Source organism: Ornithorhynchus anatinus, chromosome 14 (assembly GCF_004115215.2).
Source record: "Ornithorhynchus anatinus isolate Pmale09 chromosome 14, mOrnAna1.pri.v4, whole genome shotgun sequence".
NCBI lineage: Eukaryota > Metazoa > Chordata > Mammalia > Monotremata > Ornithorhynchidae > Ornithorhynchus > Ornithorhynchus anatinus.
The window spans coordinates 43743365-43762866 of record NC_041741.1 but is presented as its reverse complement, the minus strand read 5'-3'; the positions used below and the strand labels follow the sequence as shown (position 1 = coordinate 43762866).

At 55.9% G+C, this 19502-nt stretch overlaps 1 protein-coding gene across 1 annotated transcript; it reads left to right on the top strand.

Moving 5' to 3' along the window:
* Positions 1–7252: 7252 nt before the first annotated feature.
* Positions 7253–18888, top strand: TXN2 (thioredoxin 2). Its single transcript, XM_029078676.1, has 4 exons — positions 7253–7486; positions 9353–9624; positions 12068–12191; positions 18104–18888. Exons 1-4 carry the CDS (start codon positions 7253–7255, stop codon positions 18218–18220), a joined length of 747 nt encoding a protein of 248 aa, XP_028934509.1. The 3' UTR covers positions 18221–18888.
* The last annotated feature ends 614 nt before the right edge of the window (positions 18889–19502 follow it).

Below are 19502 nucleotides of genomic sequence, written 5' to 3'. Positions count from 1 at the left end.
GACTCAAACCGAAAATGCCTCAATCAGAATTTCAAGAGAAGTCACGTATTCGAATTTGCACTTGACTCCAAAGCTAGAGGCAAGAAAGAATTCACAGTTCGGTCCATTTAGACCTCCGAAGAAACCAAGCTGAGCTTCGGGTGGACTTAGCGAAAGTGGTTCTCGTTTTCGCGAAGTGGGTACCCAATAATAATTATATAACGATGGCATTTGTGAAGCACTGACTATGTGCCAAGCACTGTCCTAAACGCTGGACTATACGGTGGAGGATAAGCGTTGATGGTCATCGATCCCGGTTTCACTTCTCACTAAGCATCGTGCTTACATCTCGACGTATCAGTCGATCGTAAGTAGCGTGACCCAGAGGAAAGAGCAGAGGGCTGGGCGTCGGAGGATCCAAGTTCTAATCCAGGCTCTGCCAGTTGCCTGCTGCGTGACCTTGGGAAACTCACTTTTCTCTGGGCCTCAGTTGCCTCATCTGTAAAATGGGGGATTCGATCCCTGTTCTCCTTCCAATTTAGACTGCCAGCCCCATGTGGGACCTGATTATGTTGTATCTGCCCCGCTGCTTAGTATAATGCTTGACACTACCTTGTATCTACCCCAGGCACTTAGAACGCGAGCTTACTAGGTGTCAAGCACTGTTCAAAGCGCCGTGATAGATGAGACTGAGGTATGGAATGGACCACCGTTGGAGGTTCATGAGGAGTAGGGAGTTATGGGCGGAACGATATTGTGAAAAAATGATCCGGGCAGCAGAGTACTTCCCAAGCGCTCTGTACAGTGCTCTGCACACAGTAAGCGCTCAGTCAATACGATCGAATGAATGACTGGAGAGGATAGACCCTGGAAGTTCTAGACGGAAGGAAGGAAATGTGTCTGTCTATCGTTGTATTCTCCCAACCACTTGGTACAGTGCTCTGCACACAGTAAGCACTCGATAAATATGATCGAATGAAGGAGTGAAGCAGGGAAGTCGGCCGATGTGATCGTCAAGCCAGGATACGACCGGGGCCTGGTTCGGCGAGGCGGGAGCTTGGACAGAGAGGAAGAGGCAGATTCTGAAATGTCGGAAAGGAAGGACTACCGTGTTTGGGTGACGGACTAAATCTAGGGGTTGAGAAAGAGGGAAGAGTTAAAGATAACGCAAGCTTATGGGCTTGAGAGACGGGAGGACGGCGGTGATGTTGACCCGAGGGGAAAGTTAGGTGGAAGACGGGAGGAGAAAGATGAGTCCGGTTTAGGACGTAGTGAGCGTGAGATGCCGGCGGGCATCCGTGGAGGCAGGAGGAAAAGTGGTGATGCAGAAGGGGAGAGAGGTGGAGGCACAAAATGACGTAATCACCCCAAGATGAAAGCATGAAAAGCTGCTTGACCGGAATACGGCGAATCAACAAACAGCAGGAGGAATAGAGCCCAAGGATAATTATTCTCTTCTGCTTAGCTTCAATCCGACGCAATTGGAGTTGGTGCCTAGTGAGATTTTTGCTGCAAGACTTCAAAAAGGGACATTTTTCAAACCCAAAACGTCGGATCTATAAGAGCAAATGCTTTTCGGATCAAGGACCATCTCTGTGACTCAGTTACCTCATCTGTAAATGGGGATTACTACTGTGAGTCCCGCGTGGGTCGCGGACTGTGTCCAACCTGATTTGGTTGTATCTACCCCAGCGCTTAGTACAGGGCCTGGCACATAGTAAGCACTTAACAAACACCATAAATAAAAAAAGAACCCATTGATGTGGTGGTGATCCAGACCTTTTCCCAGCCCAGGTACGAGAGACTTCTCTCAATTGGCAGGGTTATGATTTTGAGTATCTGCCATGAGAAATGGCACTGTGTGGTTTTGTACTATTATTAATAATAATAATAATGATAATGGGATTTGTTAAGCGCTTACTATGTGCCAAGCGCTGGGGGAGATACAAGGTAATCAGGTTGTCCCACGTGGGGCTCACAGTCTTAACCCCCATTTGACAGATGAGGTAACTGAGGCCCGGAGAAGTGACTTGCCCACAGTCACACAACTGACAAGCGGAGGAGCCGGGATTAGAACTCACGGCCTCCGACTCCCAAGCTCGTGCTCTTTCCGCTAAGCCACGCGGCTTTTCATTGTATCGAGAGACAGTGTGGCACGGTAGAAAGAGCGCAGGGCGGGGAGTCAAGAAACCAGTCCCGGCTCTTCCCCTCGCTTGTCGTGTGACCTCGGGCTGGTCATTTAACTACGCTGTGCTTCAGTTTCCTCACCTGTAAATCTGTAAGGATCCAACAGCTTAGACCGTGAGCTCCCTGTGGGACGGGGACTGTGTCCAACCTGATGGCCTCGTAGCTACCCCGGCGCTCAGGACAGTGCTCGACATGTAGTAAGCACTTACCGAGTACAATTAAAAAAAAAAAAAAAAATACTTGGTCTCCCTCCCCTTTAGACTGGGAGTCTTAGGTGGGACAATCCATCAGTGGTATTTTCTGAGCGCTCACCGTGTGCAGAGCCCTGGACGGGTGCCTGGGAGGGTCCGACACGATAGATTTGGTAGACACGATCCCTGCCCACAGGTACCTTCCGGTCTAGAGGAGGTGGAAGACGTTAAAATAAATTCCACAGAGGGAAAATAGCAGCTGAGGGAAAGGATATGTACTCTGGGGCTGAGGGTAGGGTGAATATCAAGTGCTAAGAAGGTACAGATTTAATTGTTTTGCACAGTAAGCACTCAGTAAATAATAACGTTGGTATTGGTTAAGCTCTTACTACGTGCAGAGCGCTGTTCTAAGCGCTGGGGTAGAGACAGGGTCATCAGGTTGTCCCTCGTGGGGCTCCCGGTCTTCATCCCCATTTTCCAGATGAGGTCACCGAGGCCCAGACAAATGAAGTGCTCGCCCACAGTCGCCCGGCTGACAGGTGGCAGAGCGGGGATTCGAACCCGTGACCTCCGACTCCCAGGCCCGGGCTCTTGCCAATGAGCCACGCTCCTTCTCAATAAATGCACGTGAACGAATGAAGTGCGGATTACAGGTCCAAGGGTCCGGGACAGTTGTATTCTATCTCCGCCAATACTTGGCGGAGTACGTACTTGATATTATCGGCGTTGTTATCGTTTAAAGAGAGCGTCACCACTGCCTTTCATTGGGAGTATTTACTGCAGAAAGTTCAATGACAGACCAGTCCAAGGAAGCAGAAAAAGTGCCTAAAGGAGTAATTCTTTTTAGATATTTTGATTTGGGACAGAGGAATAAAAGTATTCATTTAACTAGGCCTTCTACTGTTAAAAAAAAAAAAGAAAAAGGAGCACGCTATTGAATTTCCCCCCAAAACAGGTTAAAATTCATTTCCTTGAATCCCTTCCTCAACAAACCTAAAAATATATCAGATCTGAGACCCTGGGCAATCGAAGACCTTCACTTGCCAACCCTGGAATCCGAAGAATTGATTTTTCGGAGAGAAAGATCAGCGCAGGGTCACGCACCCTCCGCTTCGGGGAAGCAGCGTGGCTCAGCGGAGTCGGAGGTCAGGGGTTCGAATCCCGCGTGTCAGCTGTGTGACCGTGGGCAAGTCACTTCACTTCTCTGTGCCTCAGTGACCTCATCCGTAAAATGGGGGTGAAGACTGTGAGCCTCACGTGGGACAATCTGATGACCCTGTGTCTACCCCAGCGCTTAGAACAGTGCTCTGCACAGAGTAAGCGCTTAACAAATATCGACATCATCATCATTATTATTATTCGCTCACCTACCTTGTCACCTAGGGTCGGGGGGGGTGCTCTCCTGAAGGGACAATCCCGGCTCGGCCACTTGTCGGCCGTGTGACCGTGGGCGAGTCACTTCCCTTCTCCGGGCCTCAGTGACCTCATCTGGAAAATGGGGATGGAGACCGGGAGCCTCACGTAGGGCAACCCGATGACCGTGTGTCTCCGCCAGCGCTTAGGGCAGTGCTCCGCACAGAGTAAGCGCTTAACAGATACCAACATCATTATTATTATCTAGGCCAAATTAAAGTTTGGAGGCTCGCAGAGCAGTGGAAGCCAGGGAGGAGCCTAGGACAAAATGTTTTCTGTCCTTTCTATCCCTGGAGTGCTCGTGCACCCTTCCTTCCCCTTCCAGCACGGGGGGAGCTATTTTTATCCGGCACTGGCAGCCGCAGTCAGGCGAGGGTGATGTTGGATCGGACGCCTTGGATCCACAAGGAGGTTCCTCCGAGGGCGGGAGTTGTCCAGTCTGGCGGGGTGAAGGAGGCCTTAGGACGCGTGACCTGTGACCTTGAAGCCGACCCTTCAGAGAAGCAGCGGGGCTCAGTGGAAAGAGCCCGGGCTTGGGAGTCGGAGGTCGCGGGTTCGAATCCCGGCTCTGCCGCCTGTCAGCCGGGTGACCGCGGGCCGGTCGCTTCACTTCTCCGGGCCTCGGTTCCCTCATCTGTCAGATGGGGATGAACTGTGAGCCTCCCGTGGGACGACCTGATCCCCCTGTACCTCCCCCAGCGCTTAGAACAGTGCTCCGCACGTAGTCAGCGCTTAACAAATACCGACGTGATTATTATTATTGTTATTCACCCTGAGAGCATGAAGTTGGGTTGACAACGGTGCTGCTTGTCAGCCGTGGGACAGAAGGGGCAAAGTGGGTTGAGGAAAGGAAGAAATCTCGACTCCAAAGGACAAGAGATAGAGTCAAAATTCCTGGATACCTGTCTCTGTTCTACCTGTCCCCCCCTATAATAATGTCGGTACTTGTTAAGCGCTTACTATGTGCAGAGCACCGTCCTAAGCGCTGGGGTAGATGCAGGGTCATCGGCTCGTCCCACGTGAGGCTCGCAGTTAATCCCCGTTTTCCGGATGAGGTGACCGAGGCCCGGAGAAGCGAAGCCACTCGCCCGCGGTCACCCGGCTGACAAGCGGCGGAGCCGGGAGTCGAACTCATGACCTCCGACTCCGAAGCCCGGGCTCCTTCCACTGAGCCACGCTGCTTCCCCTCGACGCGAGCAGGGAACGTGTCTGCCCAGCGCTCAGTACAGTGCTCTGCAAATACGACCGACCGACCGACTGACCTCTAGCTTCCGGCGTAACGGATAGAGCGCAGGCCCGGGAGTCAGAAGGTCATGGGTTCTAATCCCGGCTCTGCCGTTTGCCTGCTGTGTGATCTTGGGCAAATCACTTCGCTTCTCTGGGCCTCAGTTGTCTCACCTGGAAAATGGGGGTTCATTCATTCATTCATTCAATAGTATTTATTGAGCGCTTACCATGTGCAGAGCACTGGACTAAGCGCTTGGAAGGGACAAATCGGTAACAGATGGAGACGGTCCCTGCCCTCTGACGAACTTACGGTCTAATCGGGGGAGACGGACAGACGAGGACGATGGCAGTAAATAGAATCTGTGAGCCCCACTTGGGACAGGGACTGTGTCCAACCCGATTTGCTCGTATCCACCCCAGCGCTCAGTACAGTGCCCGGCACACAGTAAGCGCTTAACAAATACCACCATATTATTAGTATCTTTATTACCCCCTGCCCTTGAGGCGAAGCCCTTCCTCCCCGCCTGGGCCTCCGTCTCTCCACCTCTGAAATAGAATCGGGCTTCCGGGGGAAAGCCCCGCGACCGAACTAAGTAACGAAAGAACGTGCACCATCTGGGTAGAGGGCCGTTCTCTGCACTTGGATGGGATCTGAAAAGAACTAAGCTACCGCAGTGGAAAGAGCCCGGGCTTTGGAGTCCGCGGTCATGGGTTCGAATCCCGGCTCCGCCACCTGTCAGCCGTGTGACCGTGGGCAAGTCGCTTCACTTCTCCGGGCCTCGGTTCCCTCATCTGGAAAATGGGGATTAAGACCGTGAGCCCCACGCGGGAGAACCCGATGCCCCCGTGTCTCCCCCAGCGCTTAGAACAGTGCTCGGCACATAGTCAGCGCTTAACAAAGACCAACGTGATTATTATTATTACGCCGGAGAGGCCGAAGTGAAAGCGGGGGGGCCCGGAAGGTCCCCGGCCTCGGCAGGGACGGGAGGGCGGCGGATGGGGCTCGTCGGAGGCCCCACGGAATCGGATCTGGCCTCGTGTCGGTCATCCTTTGGGAAAGGGTGAAGAGAGGGGCCGAGCTGAGGTCGGGCAGGACAGGGACACCGGGTGAGGGAGAGCGCAGCCCTCACGAGCATCCTTACCCCCCTTCTCCTCCTCCTGCTGCTCACCAGAAGCAGCGTGGCTCGGTGGAAAGGGGCCGGGCTTGGGAGTCCGAGGTCGCGGGTTCTAATCCCACTTGTCAGCCGTGTGACCTTGGGCAAGTCACTTCTCTGTGCCTCAGTTCCCTCAGCTGTAAAATGGGGTCGAAGGCCGTGGGACGACCTGATGACTTTGCATCTACCCCAGCGCTCAGTGGAAAGAGCACGGACTTGGGAGTCGGAGGTCACGGGTTCGAATCCCCGCCGCGGGCGGGTCACTTCCCTTCTCCGTGCCTCAGTTACCTCCTCTGTAAAATGGGGATGAAGGCGGAGCCCCACGCGGGACAACCTGTTTACCTTGTATCCCCCCAGCGCTTAGAACGGTGCTTGGCCCATAGCGTGGCTCAGCGGAAAGAGCCCGGGCTCGGGAGTCACGGGTGGTGGGTTCGAATCCGGCCTCTGCCACCTGGCTGCTCTGTGACCTCGGGCAAGTGACTTCCCTTCTCTGGGCCTCAGTTGCCTCATCTAGAAAATGGGGATGAAGACTGGGAGCCTGGTGGGGGGACGGGGACTGTGTCCAACCCGATGACCTTGTTGCTGCTCCGACGCTTAGCACAGTGCGTGGCACACGGCAAGCGCTTAACAAATACCATCATTATTATTATAATGATGCTGCTGCTGATGATGATGACGATGCCAGCGCCCGGCACACAGTCAGCGCTCACTTAACACCATTGATGGATTCCAGTGAGACTCTCTCCCTCAGGCTTCCCTGATTGGCCGGCCCTCCGTCACTACGCCCTCCGATTGGTCGCTCCTCGACTGCCCCGCCCCCTGATTGGCCGCCCCTCGATGACCACGCCCTCCGATGGGCCGTCCCTCGACTGCCCCGCCCCCGGATTGGCCGCCCCTCGAAGACCACGCCCCCCCGATCACCCCGCCCCCTGATTGGCCCGCCCTCGACGGCCATGCGCCCCGATTGGCCCCCCCAAAGACCACGCCCCCCGATCACCCCGCCCCCTGATTGGCCCGCCCTCGACGACCGCGCCCCCCGATTGGCCGCCCCTCGGTTACCCCGTCCCCTGATTGGCCCGCCCTCGACGACCACGCCCTCCGATGGGCCGCTCCCCGATGGGCCGCCCGTCGCTTGGTCCGCCCCCGGATGCCCCCCGCCCCCCGCCCGCCCGGCCCCGCTCCGGCCTCGGCCCGGCGCCAGGCAGCCCCGCCCGCTCCGCCGCGGCCCCCGGAAGTGACGTCCGGGGCCGCCGGCCTCCGGCGGAGGTGACGGCCGGAAGGCATGTCCTTGACGGGAGGGGCCCGCCCATAAGGCTCGCCCGACGCTACGGGGAGGTAGGACCGACATGGGGGCTCACGGCTGCTGCCCGACGACCGGCCGGGGGTCGCGCAAACCTGGCGGCGGGGGGGGGCGCGCGAGCCGCGCAGGGGCGGAGGCGGCCGCCAGGGGGCGCGGGGGCGCACGAGGCGCGCATAGGCGGAGGCGGCCGCCAGGGGGCGCGGGGGCGCACGAGGCGCGCATAGGCGGAGGCGGCCGCCAGGGGGCGCACGAGGCGCGCATAGGCGGAGGCGGCCGCCAGGGGGCGCGAGGGCGGGGCCGTTTCCCGCCTTGCCCGGGTCACGTGCCTCGCCCCCCCCCCCCCCAACGCAGGTTAATAACGACAATTATAACGAGAACAGCGGCCTTTCTTCATCATCATAATCAAATGTTGGTATTTGCTAATCCCCACTCTGTGCCGAGCACTGTTCTAAGCGCTGGGGGAGATCCAGGGTCATCAGGTGGTCCCACGGGAGGCTCCCAGGCTTCATCCCCATTTTGCAGAGGAGGCCACTGAGGCCCAGAGAAGTGAAGTGACTCGCCCACGGTCCCACGGCTGACAAGCGGCAGAAGCGGGATTCGAACCCATGACCTCTGACTCCCCAGCCCCGGCTCCTTCCACCGAGCCACGCCGCTCCTCTAAGCGTGCAACCGGTGCCAAGCGCTGGGGTCGAGGGCGGCTCAGCGGGTTCATTCAGCTTGGCTCGGCGGAAAGAGGCCGGGCTTGGGAGGCCGAGGTCGTGGGTTCGAATCCCCGCTCTGCCACCTGTCGGCTGGGTGACTGTGGGCAGGTCACTCCACTCCTCTGGGCCTCAGTGACCCCATCTGTCAAATGGGGATGAAGACCGTGAGCCTCACGTGGGACAACCTGATGACCCCGTGTCTCCCCCAGCGCTTACCACGGTGCTCCGCGCAGGGTAAGCGCTTAACAGATACCAACGGGATTGTGCATTAATTCGGTCGTATCGATTGAGCGCTGACTCTGTGCAGAGCACTGGACGAAGCGCTTGGAATGGACCGTTGGGTCGCAGCGAGAGACCATCCCCGCCCCACGACGGGCTCACGGTCTAAAGGGGGGAGGCAGGCGGCAAAACAAAAACAAGACGCTATCATCGAGATAAATAGAATGAAGGGGGTGGACACCTCATTAACAAAAGAAATAGAGTAATAAATAATATACGCAAGTGAGCCTAGTGCCGAGGGGTAGGAGGAGGGGCAGAGGGTGGGGGGTTGTCCCACGTGAGGCTCGCAGCCTTCATCCCCGTTTTCCGGAGGAGGGAACTGAGGCCCAGTGAAGTGACTTGCCCAAGGCCGCACAGCTGACAAGCGGTGGAGGTGGGATTAGAACCCATGACCTCCAACTCCCAAGCCCGGCCTCTTTCCGTTAAGCCACACTGCTTCCCCCAGTGGGACAACCTGAATGCCTTGTATCTACCCCAACGCTTAGAACAGCGCTTGGCACGTAATAAGCGCTTAACAGTTACCATCATTATTGTTATCATTATGTTAATATAATAATAATTATCTACTAATTAATTAGTCATTCGTAGACGTGCAGAAAATAATGATAATTACGTTGGTGTTTGTTAAGCACCCACTCTGTGCCAAGCACTGTTCTAAGCGCTGGGGTAGGTAGAGGGATAATCAGGCTGTCCCACCTGAGGCTCACGGTCTTCATCCCCATTTTACAGACGAGGTAAGCGAGGCGCCGAGAAGCGAAGTGCCTCGCCCAGAGTCACTCAGCCGACGGGTGGCGGGGCGGGGATTCGAACCCACGGCCTCCGCCTCCCGGGCCGGGGCCCTTTGCGCCGCGCTGCGTCCGGGTGTTGCCCCGGGGGCGTCGCGCCCCCGGCCCCCGTCACCGACCCCCGTGTCCCTGGCAGATGGCGCAGCGAGCGGTCCTGAGGAGGGTCCTCGCGGCCCCCTGGCCGGAGAGGGCCGGCCCGCTCCTGGCCCGGGCCCGGCCCGGGCCCGCCGTCCCGCCGCCCGCCGCCCGCGCCCTCCTGCTCCGGCCCGGCCCGCCGGCCCCCCGCCTCTCTGCCAGGACGTTTTACAACATGGTCCCCGCCGTCACCTTTCACATCCAGGACGGGCCCGACTTTGAGAACCGCGTCGTCAAGAGCCAGACCCCGGTCATCGTGGATTTTCACGCCCAGTGAGTATCGGCCTAAGCTCTGTTGCCCCCGCCACACTCGTAAATCCTCACTGGGGATTTTTCACGGGGTGAGGCTCTTCTGTGACTCAAGCTCTTTACCCTGAAGGTATCGGGGTCACCGCGCCACACTCGGAAAGAGCCAGACCCCCTTATCATGGATTTTCATGCCCCCATGGCTCAAGCTCTTTACCCTGAAGGTATTCAGGTGACCCTGCCACACTCTTCATTCATTCATTCAGTCCTGCTTAATAATAATAATAATAATAATAATACTGTTGGTATTGGTTAAGCACTTACTATGTGCCAAACCCTGTTCTCAGCACTGGGGTAGATAGAGGGTCGTCAGGTTGTCCCACGTGGGGCTCACAGTCTTCATCCTCATTTGCCAGATGAGGTAAGTGAGGCACAGAGAAGGGAGGTGACTTGCCCGTGGTCACACAACTGACAAGTGGCAGAGCCGGGTTTCGAACCCATGACCTCTGACTCCCAAGCCCGGGCTCTTTCCACTGAGCCACGCTGCTTCTCTGCTTGCAGGGAACTTAGTGAGCGCTTAGAGAGTACCACTCAGCAGCAGAAAGAGACAATCCCCGCCCGCAACGGGCTCACAGGATAGAAGGGGGAGACAGACATCCAAACAAGTAAACGGGCATCGGTAGCATCAATTTAAATAAATAGAATTATAGGTGTATGTACCCATCATTAATAAAAATAAATGGAATTATAAATATGTACATATATACACAAGTGCTGTGGGGTGTGGAGGGGAGCAGAACAGGGGGAGCGAGTTTGGGGGAGGGGGAGCAGAGGAAAAGGGGGGGCTTACTCCGGGAAGGCCTCCTGGAGGAGGCGAGCTTCCACCCCTAAAACGCCAGACAGAATGAACCGTGAGCTTCCATTTCCTCCAACTAAAATGTCCGTCACCCCCTCTAGACTGTAAACTCCTTGTGGGTCAGGTCTACAGCGCCTCTGATGTATGGCCCGCTTCCTAGCTCTTAGTGCAGTCCACACCCTAAGTGCCCAATAAATGCCACTGATCGATTGCAACTTCAACAGTTGTTTTTGAAATTGCTTTTTACCTCCTGTGCTGTTCAGCAGTAAAGCAGCCTTGCAGATAAGCCGCTAAAACCATTCTTACGTTCCCCGATTCTTAGAAATTACGCATCTGGTGCGGATTGGTATTGTCCCGATACACTGGAGCGGAGCTGTGGGTTGTGGAATTTACGTCTGCTCACAGCCTAACTTCAGATAGGTTCCAGCCTTCTCATCTTTTTTTCTTTTTTTAATGGTATCTGATAAGCACAGACTACGTGCCGAGACACTGTGCTAAGCACTGGGGTAGATAGAAGCTGATCAGGTTGGATATGAGGCTGTGCTATGCTGCAGTGGTCTGTGGGACCGGCCATTCTACAGTCTTAATCCCCATTTTTCGGATGAGGTAACTAAGGCACGGTGAAGTTGAGTGACTTGCCCGAGATCACAAAGCAGACAGGTGGAGGGGCTTGGATTAGAACCCAGGTCCTTCTGACTCCCAGGCTCTGTCTGCTAGGCCACGTCTTGGGTCTGTGGGTCCCTGTTACGTGACACAGCTGGAATAATTCAGTGAGGTAGAGTGGGCTTGACTATGTAAACAGTATAAAACTATAAAAAGAAGCTGACTGTAGGCTTCTTGAGGGGAAGGAATTGGACTTAACAACTCTATTGTATTGTACTCTATAAGTGCTTAGTAATTATTATTATTATAATGTATTTGCTAACACTTATTATGTATTAAATGATCTTCCTGGGATAGATACAAGGTAATCAGGTTGGACCTAGTCCCTGTCCCACACAGGGCTCCCACTCTTGATCCCTATTTTACAGATGAAGTAGCTGAGGTGCAGAGAAGTTAAGTGACTTGCCCAGGGTCACACAGTTGGTGCTTCTGATTCCCAGGCCCGTGCTCTTTTCCCTAGTCCGCTCTGCATCCCCCCCGCGAGCTCTGTACAACACGAAGCGCTCCGTAAATATCATCGATCGACTGATTAACTGGCATCGCCCAGTGCGTTTAGGATTCTAGCTGTGGAATCATTTTAAGGAAGGGATCACGTCGGGTCCGGTGACTTCCACCTCTCTCTGGCTTTCTTCCTTTCGATACAAACCATCTGCGAGGAGTTTGAGCTACAGTGAGAGAACTGAAGGAGCGTTTCAAAATGACCCCTGATAGAAATCTTATTGTCACGTACACGTGAGGGAGTGATCGGAACCCTGTTGCTTGGCGGAAATATTCAGGAGTATATTGAGTGGCACCGTGCTCCTCTCTGGTTAATTTTCAATCGGTGCAAACCCTCTGATCCTTTCCAGAGAGTCGAAGGCCACTGGCTGGAAAGTTGTAGGTGGATGGGCTGCCCTCCGGGTTAACTACAGTTCCGTGCCGCTGAGCTTTTCTGTTTCCTCTCCCCTCAAGGTGGTGTGGGCCCTGCAAGATCCTTGGACCTCGGTTAGAAAAGATGGTGGCCAAGCAGGAGGGGAAAGTTCTGATGGCCAAGGTGGACATTGATGACAACACAGATCTTGCCATCGAGTACGAGGTATGGAACAAGACCGCAGCCCTGAGAAAATGATAGTATCCGGAGCCCTGTGAAAACCGTTGCCCCAGCAATCCCCTACACCTTATTGTCAGGTGGGAAATAGCTTTCTCCCCCTTGGTAAAAATAATAATAATAATGATAACGATGGCATTTTTTTTTAAGCGCTTACTGTGTGCAAAGCAGGTTTCTAAGCGCTGGGGAGATACAGAGTGATCAGGTTGTCCCACGTGGGGCTCACAGTCTTCATCCCCATTTGACAGATGAGGTCACTGAGGCACAGAGAAGTTAAGTGACTTGCCCAAAGGCACACAGCTGACAAGCGACGGAGCCGGGATTTGAACCCATGACCTCTGACTCCGTAGCCCACGCTCTTTCCACTGGGCCACACTTTGTCCAGAGAAGAAGTACCAGGATGGATTTAAGGGGTGTTTTTTTTGACTTTCCACCTCTTCCTGTTTTAGGGACTGTTGGCTGTACTTTGGTTGTCGCAGACCACAGTCAGGTGGTTCCATCTTCCCTGGATTTTCTGGCTCTTTTACTTCCGGCCGGTTACAGGTCTGTCCAAGCGTCTTATCTGGGCCAGCAGCCTGCCCCGGGCTTGAGCGGAGATGCGTTCCTCCATGTTAACTTGGGGTCTCCCGGATGAATTAGAGTGTGGGTTTGGCCTGTCTCCCAGGCTACAGTCTTAGTACAGAGCTTTGCACACCACGAACGCCCAATAAATTCGATTGAAAAAAGTCAGAATTCCCAGAGGGAAAGCAAGCCACAACTCTCTTGGGGAACGAGGGATAATTTTCCAGGGAAGAAAACTCTTTTTATTAATCACTTGAAAATGAGTTGAAATGCTCATCCCGACACTCCCGAGTTGATTTTTACCACCCCCTGAGGCCCGAAAGGGCGAACCAAGCGGCTTTCGGGGACCTAGGATTAGCGGGCTCCGTGTAGACCTGGCCCAGGTGGCTTTTGTATGGGGTCGACCTCCTTGAAACTCATGGGGTGAGTTCAGGTCACTTGTCTGATGAGTTTCCTTCCTAGAGTAAATGTGGAAGGTAGGGACCTGCCCTGCATTTGGTGCCAAAGCCTGGATTTCCAGGGCAGAGGCAGGGACGGCTCTTATCCAGGTGCCCTTCCCATAGGGCATTGTAGAGTCCGGCACTTGAGTGGCAGAAGCGTCCCTTCGACGACGACGTCTGGCCGTTCTTCTGAACTCAGTGGGTGCCCGGGGCGGGCAGGACAAGAGGCAGAGCGGCAAGCAGGCAGGCCCCCGGAAGCGGCGTCTCGTTTCCCGTGACGGCCTGGGTGTGTTCCGCTCGACACCTTTCGGCCGCACCCTTCCCCGCCCCGGCGGTGGAGCCACTCCAGCTGGGAGAGCAGCGGTCTCTCCCGTGGCAATCGGGACCCGCGGCGGGGGTCCTCCGGGATCCGACCCGGCGGGGAGAAGCGGAGTCACCGACTCTCAATCCCACCGTCCGGGCGAGAGATCGGGCAGCGGCGTGGCTCGGCCGGCTTCCCATCTTGCTGCTTCGCCCGCCCCTGTTCTGGCGAGTCCGAGGGAGTGGATGTGGGCTGGTCTGCCCCACCGCTGCTTCTCCACACACCTCCTGAAAGCAGCGTGGCTCAGTGGAAAGAGCACGGGCTTGGGAGTCAGAGGTCATGAGTTCGTATCCCGGCTCTGCCACTTGTCAGCTGTGTGACTGTGGGCGAGTCACTTCACTTCTCTGGGCCTCAGTTACCTCATCTGTAAAATGGGGTTTAACTGTGAGCCTCACGTGGGACAACCTGATTACCCTGTATCTACCCCAGCGCTTAGAACAGTGCTCGGCACATAGTAAGCGCTTAACAAATACCAACATTATTGTTGTTTTCTTCCTATTTTTCTTGTCCCAGGCTCCCGGGCTGCCTCTTTCCCCTCCCGCAGCCTCCGTTATGGGTTCCGTTCCACGGCCGCCTCCCGCCCCGCTCGGACCTTCCCCCACTCGGTCCCTGAAGAGGCCGGGGCAGGGAGCCAGGAGATTTTGACCTTGATGCTTTCGATCTCCAGCTTTAATTTCTTTAGCTCCACAGACGTGAAGCGACCTTTGGGTTTGGGGCCTCCAACCGGGAGGTTCCATCCCCTTTCGGAGCGGGAGGTCCAGTCCCCGCTGGGCCACGAGTTCTCGGGGCCGCCCGGTGTGGGCACGTCTCGGGCACGGTGGTCTGCCTTGGGCTGTAATCACACAGAAACACCCGGGGCGTGGTTGAAGGGCGGCAGGGGTAGGAGCGGGAGGAGAGAAAGAGTGTGGCAACACCCTTTGGGCCTTGAGGCGTTTCCTCATCTCACTCTTGACAAAAACACTCCCTCGGAGGGGCTTTGTGAAGCCTTCTGAGGCGGTTTTTGTCTTGGGGTTTATCTGTGAAGCGCTTACTCTGTGTCCAGCACTGGTCTGAGCGCCGGAGTAGATAACAAGAGGCGTTGAGCGGCAGTCGGCCGCTTCTAGTGGCGGTTCTCCCCTCACGGTTCCTGGGCCGCGCAGGCTTTCCTGTTGCGCCGTCCCTATCAGGCTCGGTGAGGATTTGGCCGTGAACCTCGATGAGTGGAGGCCTAGCGATCCTTGGGTCTTCCAAGGCCCCGTCCAATCTGACGATCTTGTATCCGGGCCAGCGCCTAGCATTTACGTCCATAGCTGTAATTGCATTCTTCATATTAATGTCCGTCTCCCCTTCTAGACTGTAAGGTCGCTTGTGGGCAGGGAACATGTCTGCCGACCCTGTTATATTGTATTCTCCCAAGCACTCAGCACAGTGCTCTGCTCAGAGTAAGCACTTATTAAATACCATTGTATTTAATGGTATTGGTATGGGCTTGGCACATATCAATCAACCAGCTGTGTTTATTCAGCAGTTACCGTGTGCAGAGCACTGTTCTAAGCGCTTGGGAGAGCAATAATAACAATACAGCACAACAGCATAACAGAAACATCCTCGTAAGAAGCGCTTACTAAATAGCAGCATTATGATCGCCTCTAAGGCAGCATTTTAGGGCAACCAAACCCTCGGGCGTGTTCCAAATTGATGCCTGGGAAGAGAGTCAGAATCCACTGTCCCAGAGATGCCAATTTTTTCATTTTGAATGTTGGGCCACAGTGGACGTGGGGATTGGGAGGGAACAAACTTTAAAGAGCAAACAGGCCAGAAATCAATCAACCGATCAGTTGCATCTATTGAGCATTTACTGTGTGTGTGGAGCCCTCTGCTAAACGCTTTGGAAAGTACAGTGTAGCGGAGTTGGTAGACATGTTCTCTTCCCACAGTGGACTTACAGTCTAGAGCGGGAAGACAGACATTAGTATAAATTGTGGATATGTACATAAGTGCTGTGGGACTGAGAGAGGAGTGAAAAATGGGAGCAAATCCTAGCGGTGTGGCCTAGTGCATAGAGCACAGGCCTAGGAGTCAGAAGGACCTGGATTCTAATCCTGGCTCCACCTCGTCGTCTGCTCCGTGACCTTGGGCAAGTCACTTTTCTGTTCCTCAGTTATCTCATCTGGGAAAGGGGAATGAAGACTATGAGCCCCATATGAGACACAGGGACTGTGTCCCACCTGATTTGCTCTTACCCACTCCAGCGCTTCGAACAGTGCCTGGCACATAGTAAGTGCCTAACAGATACCTCTATTATTACACTTATCATCATCATCATTATTATTCTGTGCAAGAAAGCCACCGTTTTTGGTCTCGTCAGCCCCATCTGGAAACTTCCAGGTCTTGTCAGAGACCGGGTGTCCAAGTTGCTCCCCCAACCAGGCCGGTCCTGGGGGAGACCATCAACCCCCACGGAAAGGGCTCCCCAGCGGCAGAGACTTGGCCGTCGACCGCAGCTTCTCCTCCTCCCCCAAACCCTTGAGGTGGCAGCTGAGGGTGGGGCACTTGCCCGGGCCCTGCTCTCTTTTACCGTCAGCTCTTGGTAACCGGCGGTAATGGGGAGCGGGGCGACAGGGCAAGAGAACTGATAGCTCAGGTAATTGCCAAAGAGTTGAGCCTCCCGGCTGTCCCACACCTCTCACCAAAGCCGCGTGCAGACCCCAAATGGGGCCCGAACGGGGGGTTGATCCACTTCCCCTTCCTCAGCTACCCTCCGTCGGACGTGCCGGTGACCAGAGAGATACCCCAAAGGGAGGCATTATGAGGAGGCAAGGGAACCCAAGGCCCAGCTGACCTGCAGAGTTGAACCACCAGTCCCCTGAAGTCAAGGGTTGAGTGAGAAAGCAGGAGAGCCTAGTGGGCAGAGCAGAGGCCTCGGAACCCCTCCGCCTCCATTTCCTAATCTGTAAAGTGGGAATTCCATCAATCTAGTGGAATTTATTGAGCCCTGACTATGGGCAGGGCACTGTACTAAGCGCTTGGGAGAATATCATACAACAGAATTAGCAGGGTCCCTGCCCGTAATGAGCTTAACTGTTCTCCCTCCATTTGGGAGCGGGGGCCTGTGTCTGACCCGATTAACTTGTCTCCATCCCAGGTCTTAGTTCAGCGTTTAGCACGTTGTAAGCGCTTATTGAGGTTCATCCGAGTAAGCCCTTGGGTGACCAACTATACTTTCTGACCACTGGAGGGTGCAAACGAATAATAAGAGCCGGCGTCCACCCCTGTGCCGCCCAAACTGGTCAGAACCGTCTTTTTTCTATTTTTAATGGTATTCGTGAAGCGCTTCCTTTGTGTCAGGGGTCGGAACGAGTTAATCAGGTTGGACCCGGTCCATGCCCCACGTGGGACTTGAATTTCCAAGTATATCCACAGGCGTGGACCGTCGAGACCGGAGAGTCCGACCCGATTTCCAGCCGTCCGCCGAGGAGGGTCGGCCTGTGGAAAGGGGCCGGGAGAGCTCAGGTCGTAGGCCGGGGGCCGACGGCCCTCGGCGGCCGCCAAATTGCGGTCGAAAAGAGGGTGGTTCTTTCCGGTCTCTCTAAGTAGTTAGAGGGCTCTGTTTCCTCCTCTGCCCGGCTATCTCCGTTCTCTCGTTCCAATGCACTGCAGAGAACGTCTCCTCGTGACATCAAAAGCCCCCCCGACCCCGGCTTGACAGTGGCTGAAGAAAGGATGGGTGAGGGAAGCCCCTTTTAAAGAAGAGGTGGCCAGTGGCCCATTGCACTCAACAAAATACGAGCCCCAAGGGGCAAGGACCGGCTGTCCAGGTGTACCTCCGGCAGCTGGCTTGTCGTGGCCTCAAATATTAGGCTGGTCATTTTGGAGCCAAGGTAACCAGCCCCCTGCCTTCCATCCAGAAAGAATCCCCTCTCCCCCCAACCCCTGTTCTCAAAACATCACGCCGTCTCCGTCCCATTTTGCCACTCCCACACTTGAGTTTTGGAAGGAGGAAGGGAAGCTGTGTGACCTGTTGATTCCTCCCCATGTGCCGGTTTCCCCTGCCGCCTCGGGAAGGCCAGACCGTAGACCTCTGACCAGGATGAAGTGCCCCACTGGGGACCGGCCTCTTCCCGTCCACAAGGAACATTCAAGAAATGTGCCTGTTGGCGAGCATCAGGGCCCTGCAGCTGCCATCCTGAGGTTTGGGCTCCCTTCCTTGCAGCTGTCGGGAGGAAAGGGGTTGGGAGGGCGGCTGTCTGCGGGTGTGCGAAAGCCCTCCTGCGCTCGGATCCCAGCCGTCGGCCTGGTGAATTAGAGTCGGGGGGGGTTTCTTTTCCGCGGAGACGGTTAGATGGCCGCTGCCTCAGGGGAAGTGATTTCTCCAGCCGGGAAGCCCGGAGCTCCGAGATGGCATCACCCGGCACGGCCCTTCCGGGAAAAGAGCTTTCGCTCTGCCGCAGCTCAAAAGAGCAGGAGGGCCGACGGGTGGTCCCCGGCCCCTCCCGCCCTCCTCCTCCGGGACGGCAGGTTCACTTTGTCTCCCTTGCTCCCCACCCCACCCGCCCCAGGTTTCCGCCGTGCCGACCGTGCTGGCCATCAAGAACGGAGACGTGGTGGACAAGTTCGTGGGGATAAAGGATGACGACCAGCTGGAGGCGTTCCTCAAGAAGCTCATCGGCTGCTGAGGGGGGGGGAGAGCGACGGCCCCCCCCGGCCCCGGGCCGACGGGGGACCTTCGTAGAACTTGCTAGCCATCTCTTTGAACTTAACCTCCCTCGCCCCGCCCAGACCACTGTCTTCCTAGCCCTAGCGGCCACCCTGCGGGCTTCCCCGGGGGACGCAAGAGAAGGCCCCCGACCTCCGGGCACGGGAGGTGAAAGTGAATGCGCTTCCTAACGTGGGACTGCGGGAGACTGGCAGAAAGGGGGAAGATGCTGCTACTGCTGTCTTGGGGAAGGGGCGGCCAGTGTCCTCCCCCGCCCCTCCGGCTTACCGGCCGGGGACTTCTCTCTGAAGGTGACAGTGGCCCGAGAGACCTCTCCCTTGTGGCTTTGCTTCATAGCAGGGTCGTCCTATTCTAGCTGTGAAACCCTTTCCCCTCCTCTCTCCTCCCCACGTCCCTTTTCAGACCAGACAGGTGTGGCAGCAGAAACAGCGGGTTGGTGGGGTGAGGAGGGGGTCTCTCTCCTGTCTCTTTCTATCTCTCCTCTCCCCCCAAGCTCTTTTCCCCGTAAGGTCCCACGCCTTGAACTTACCCGGTGACCAGCTGCAGCCAGTCTGTCCCTTTTGTCAGCAGGAGACAAGTCAAGGAGGTCAAGTCAAATAAAACTCTGGGTTTTGCATCGTCACATAACTTGGGGCCTCCTCGGTGAGCCGGCCTTCCGGGTTTGTCCCTTCTCCGCCGGGTTCCCCTTCCTCCCCTCTCTACGTCGGGTCGGGCAGAGGACGCGGGCCCTTCCTTGTCATGAGTTGGTCGTGGGGGACGGGTCCGCCCTCTGACCACTGCCCGTATTGGACCGGGCCACCCCGTGGGCCACACTTGAAATCGTTGGCGTCCTGCTGGCCCTCTGCTCCCCTCGAGTTCCGTACATCTCTCTGCCGCCGGATTACTGCTCCAGCGGGCCTGAACGTAGTAGCCAGGAACCGACTCGTGTACTCTCCCAAGAGCTCAGCACAGTGTTCTGCACACAGTAAGTGCTTCAACACCTCTGACTGGGGCACTCCCCAAGCCCGAAGGGGGAGAGATCTCTGCCTCCTTGTTCTGGGAACTCGAGTCGCGTGGCGGAAGGCCCCAAGGGGGCAGATTTTTTTTATTTCCATAGAGGACAAGGAGTTTTGATTTCATTTACCACCGTCTGCGTCTCCTCGGTCATCTCGGTCGCTGACGGGACTGGGTTCTGCCTCTGGGTCATCTGTGGCTGTGGATGCCCTGCCGGGACCCTTGCGTTTCTGAGCAACGTTTGCCGT

What these genes read in the sequence shown, in the direction of transcription:
- TXN2 (XM_029078676.1), top strand. Translation starts at nt 7,253, where the DNA reads ATGGGCCGCTCCCCGATGGGCCGCCCGTCGCTTGGTCCGCCCCCGGAT. An exon ending in TCGCCCGACGCTACGGGGAG is followed by an intron (nt 7,487 to 9,352) that starts GTAGGACCGACA and finishes TGTCCCTGGCAG; the next exon opens with ATGGCGCAGCGAGCGGTCCT. An exon ending in ATCTTGCCATCGAGTACGAG is followed by an intron (nt 12,192 to 18,103) that starts GTATGGAACAAG and finishes CACCCGCCCCAG; the next exon opens with GTTTCCGCCGTGCCGACCGT.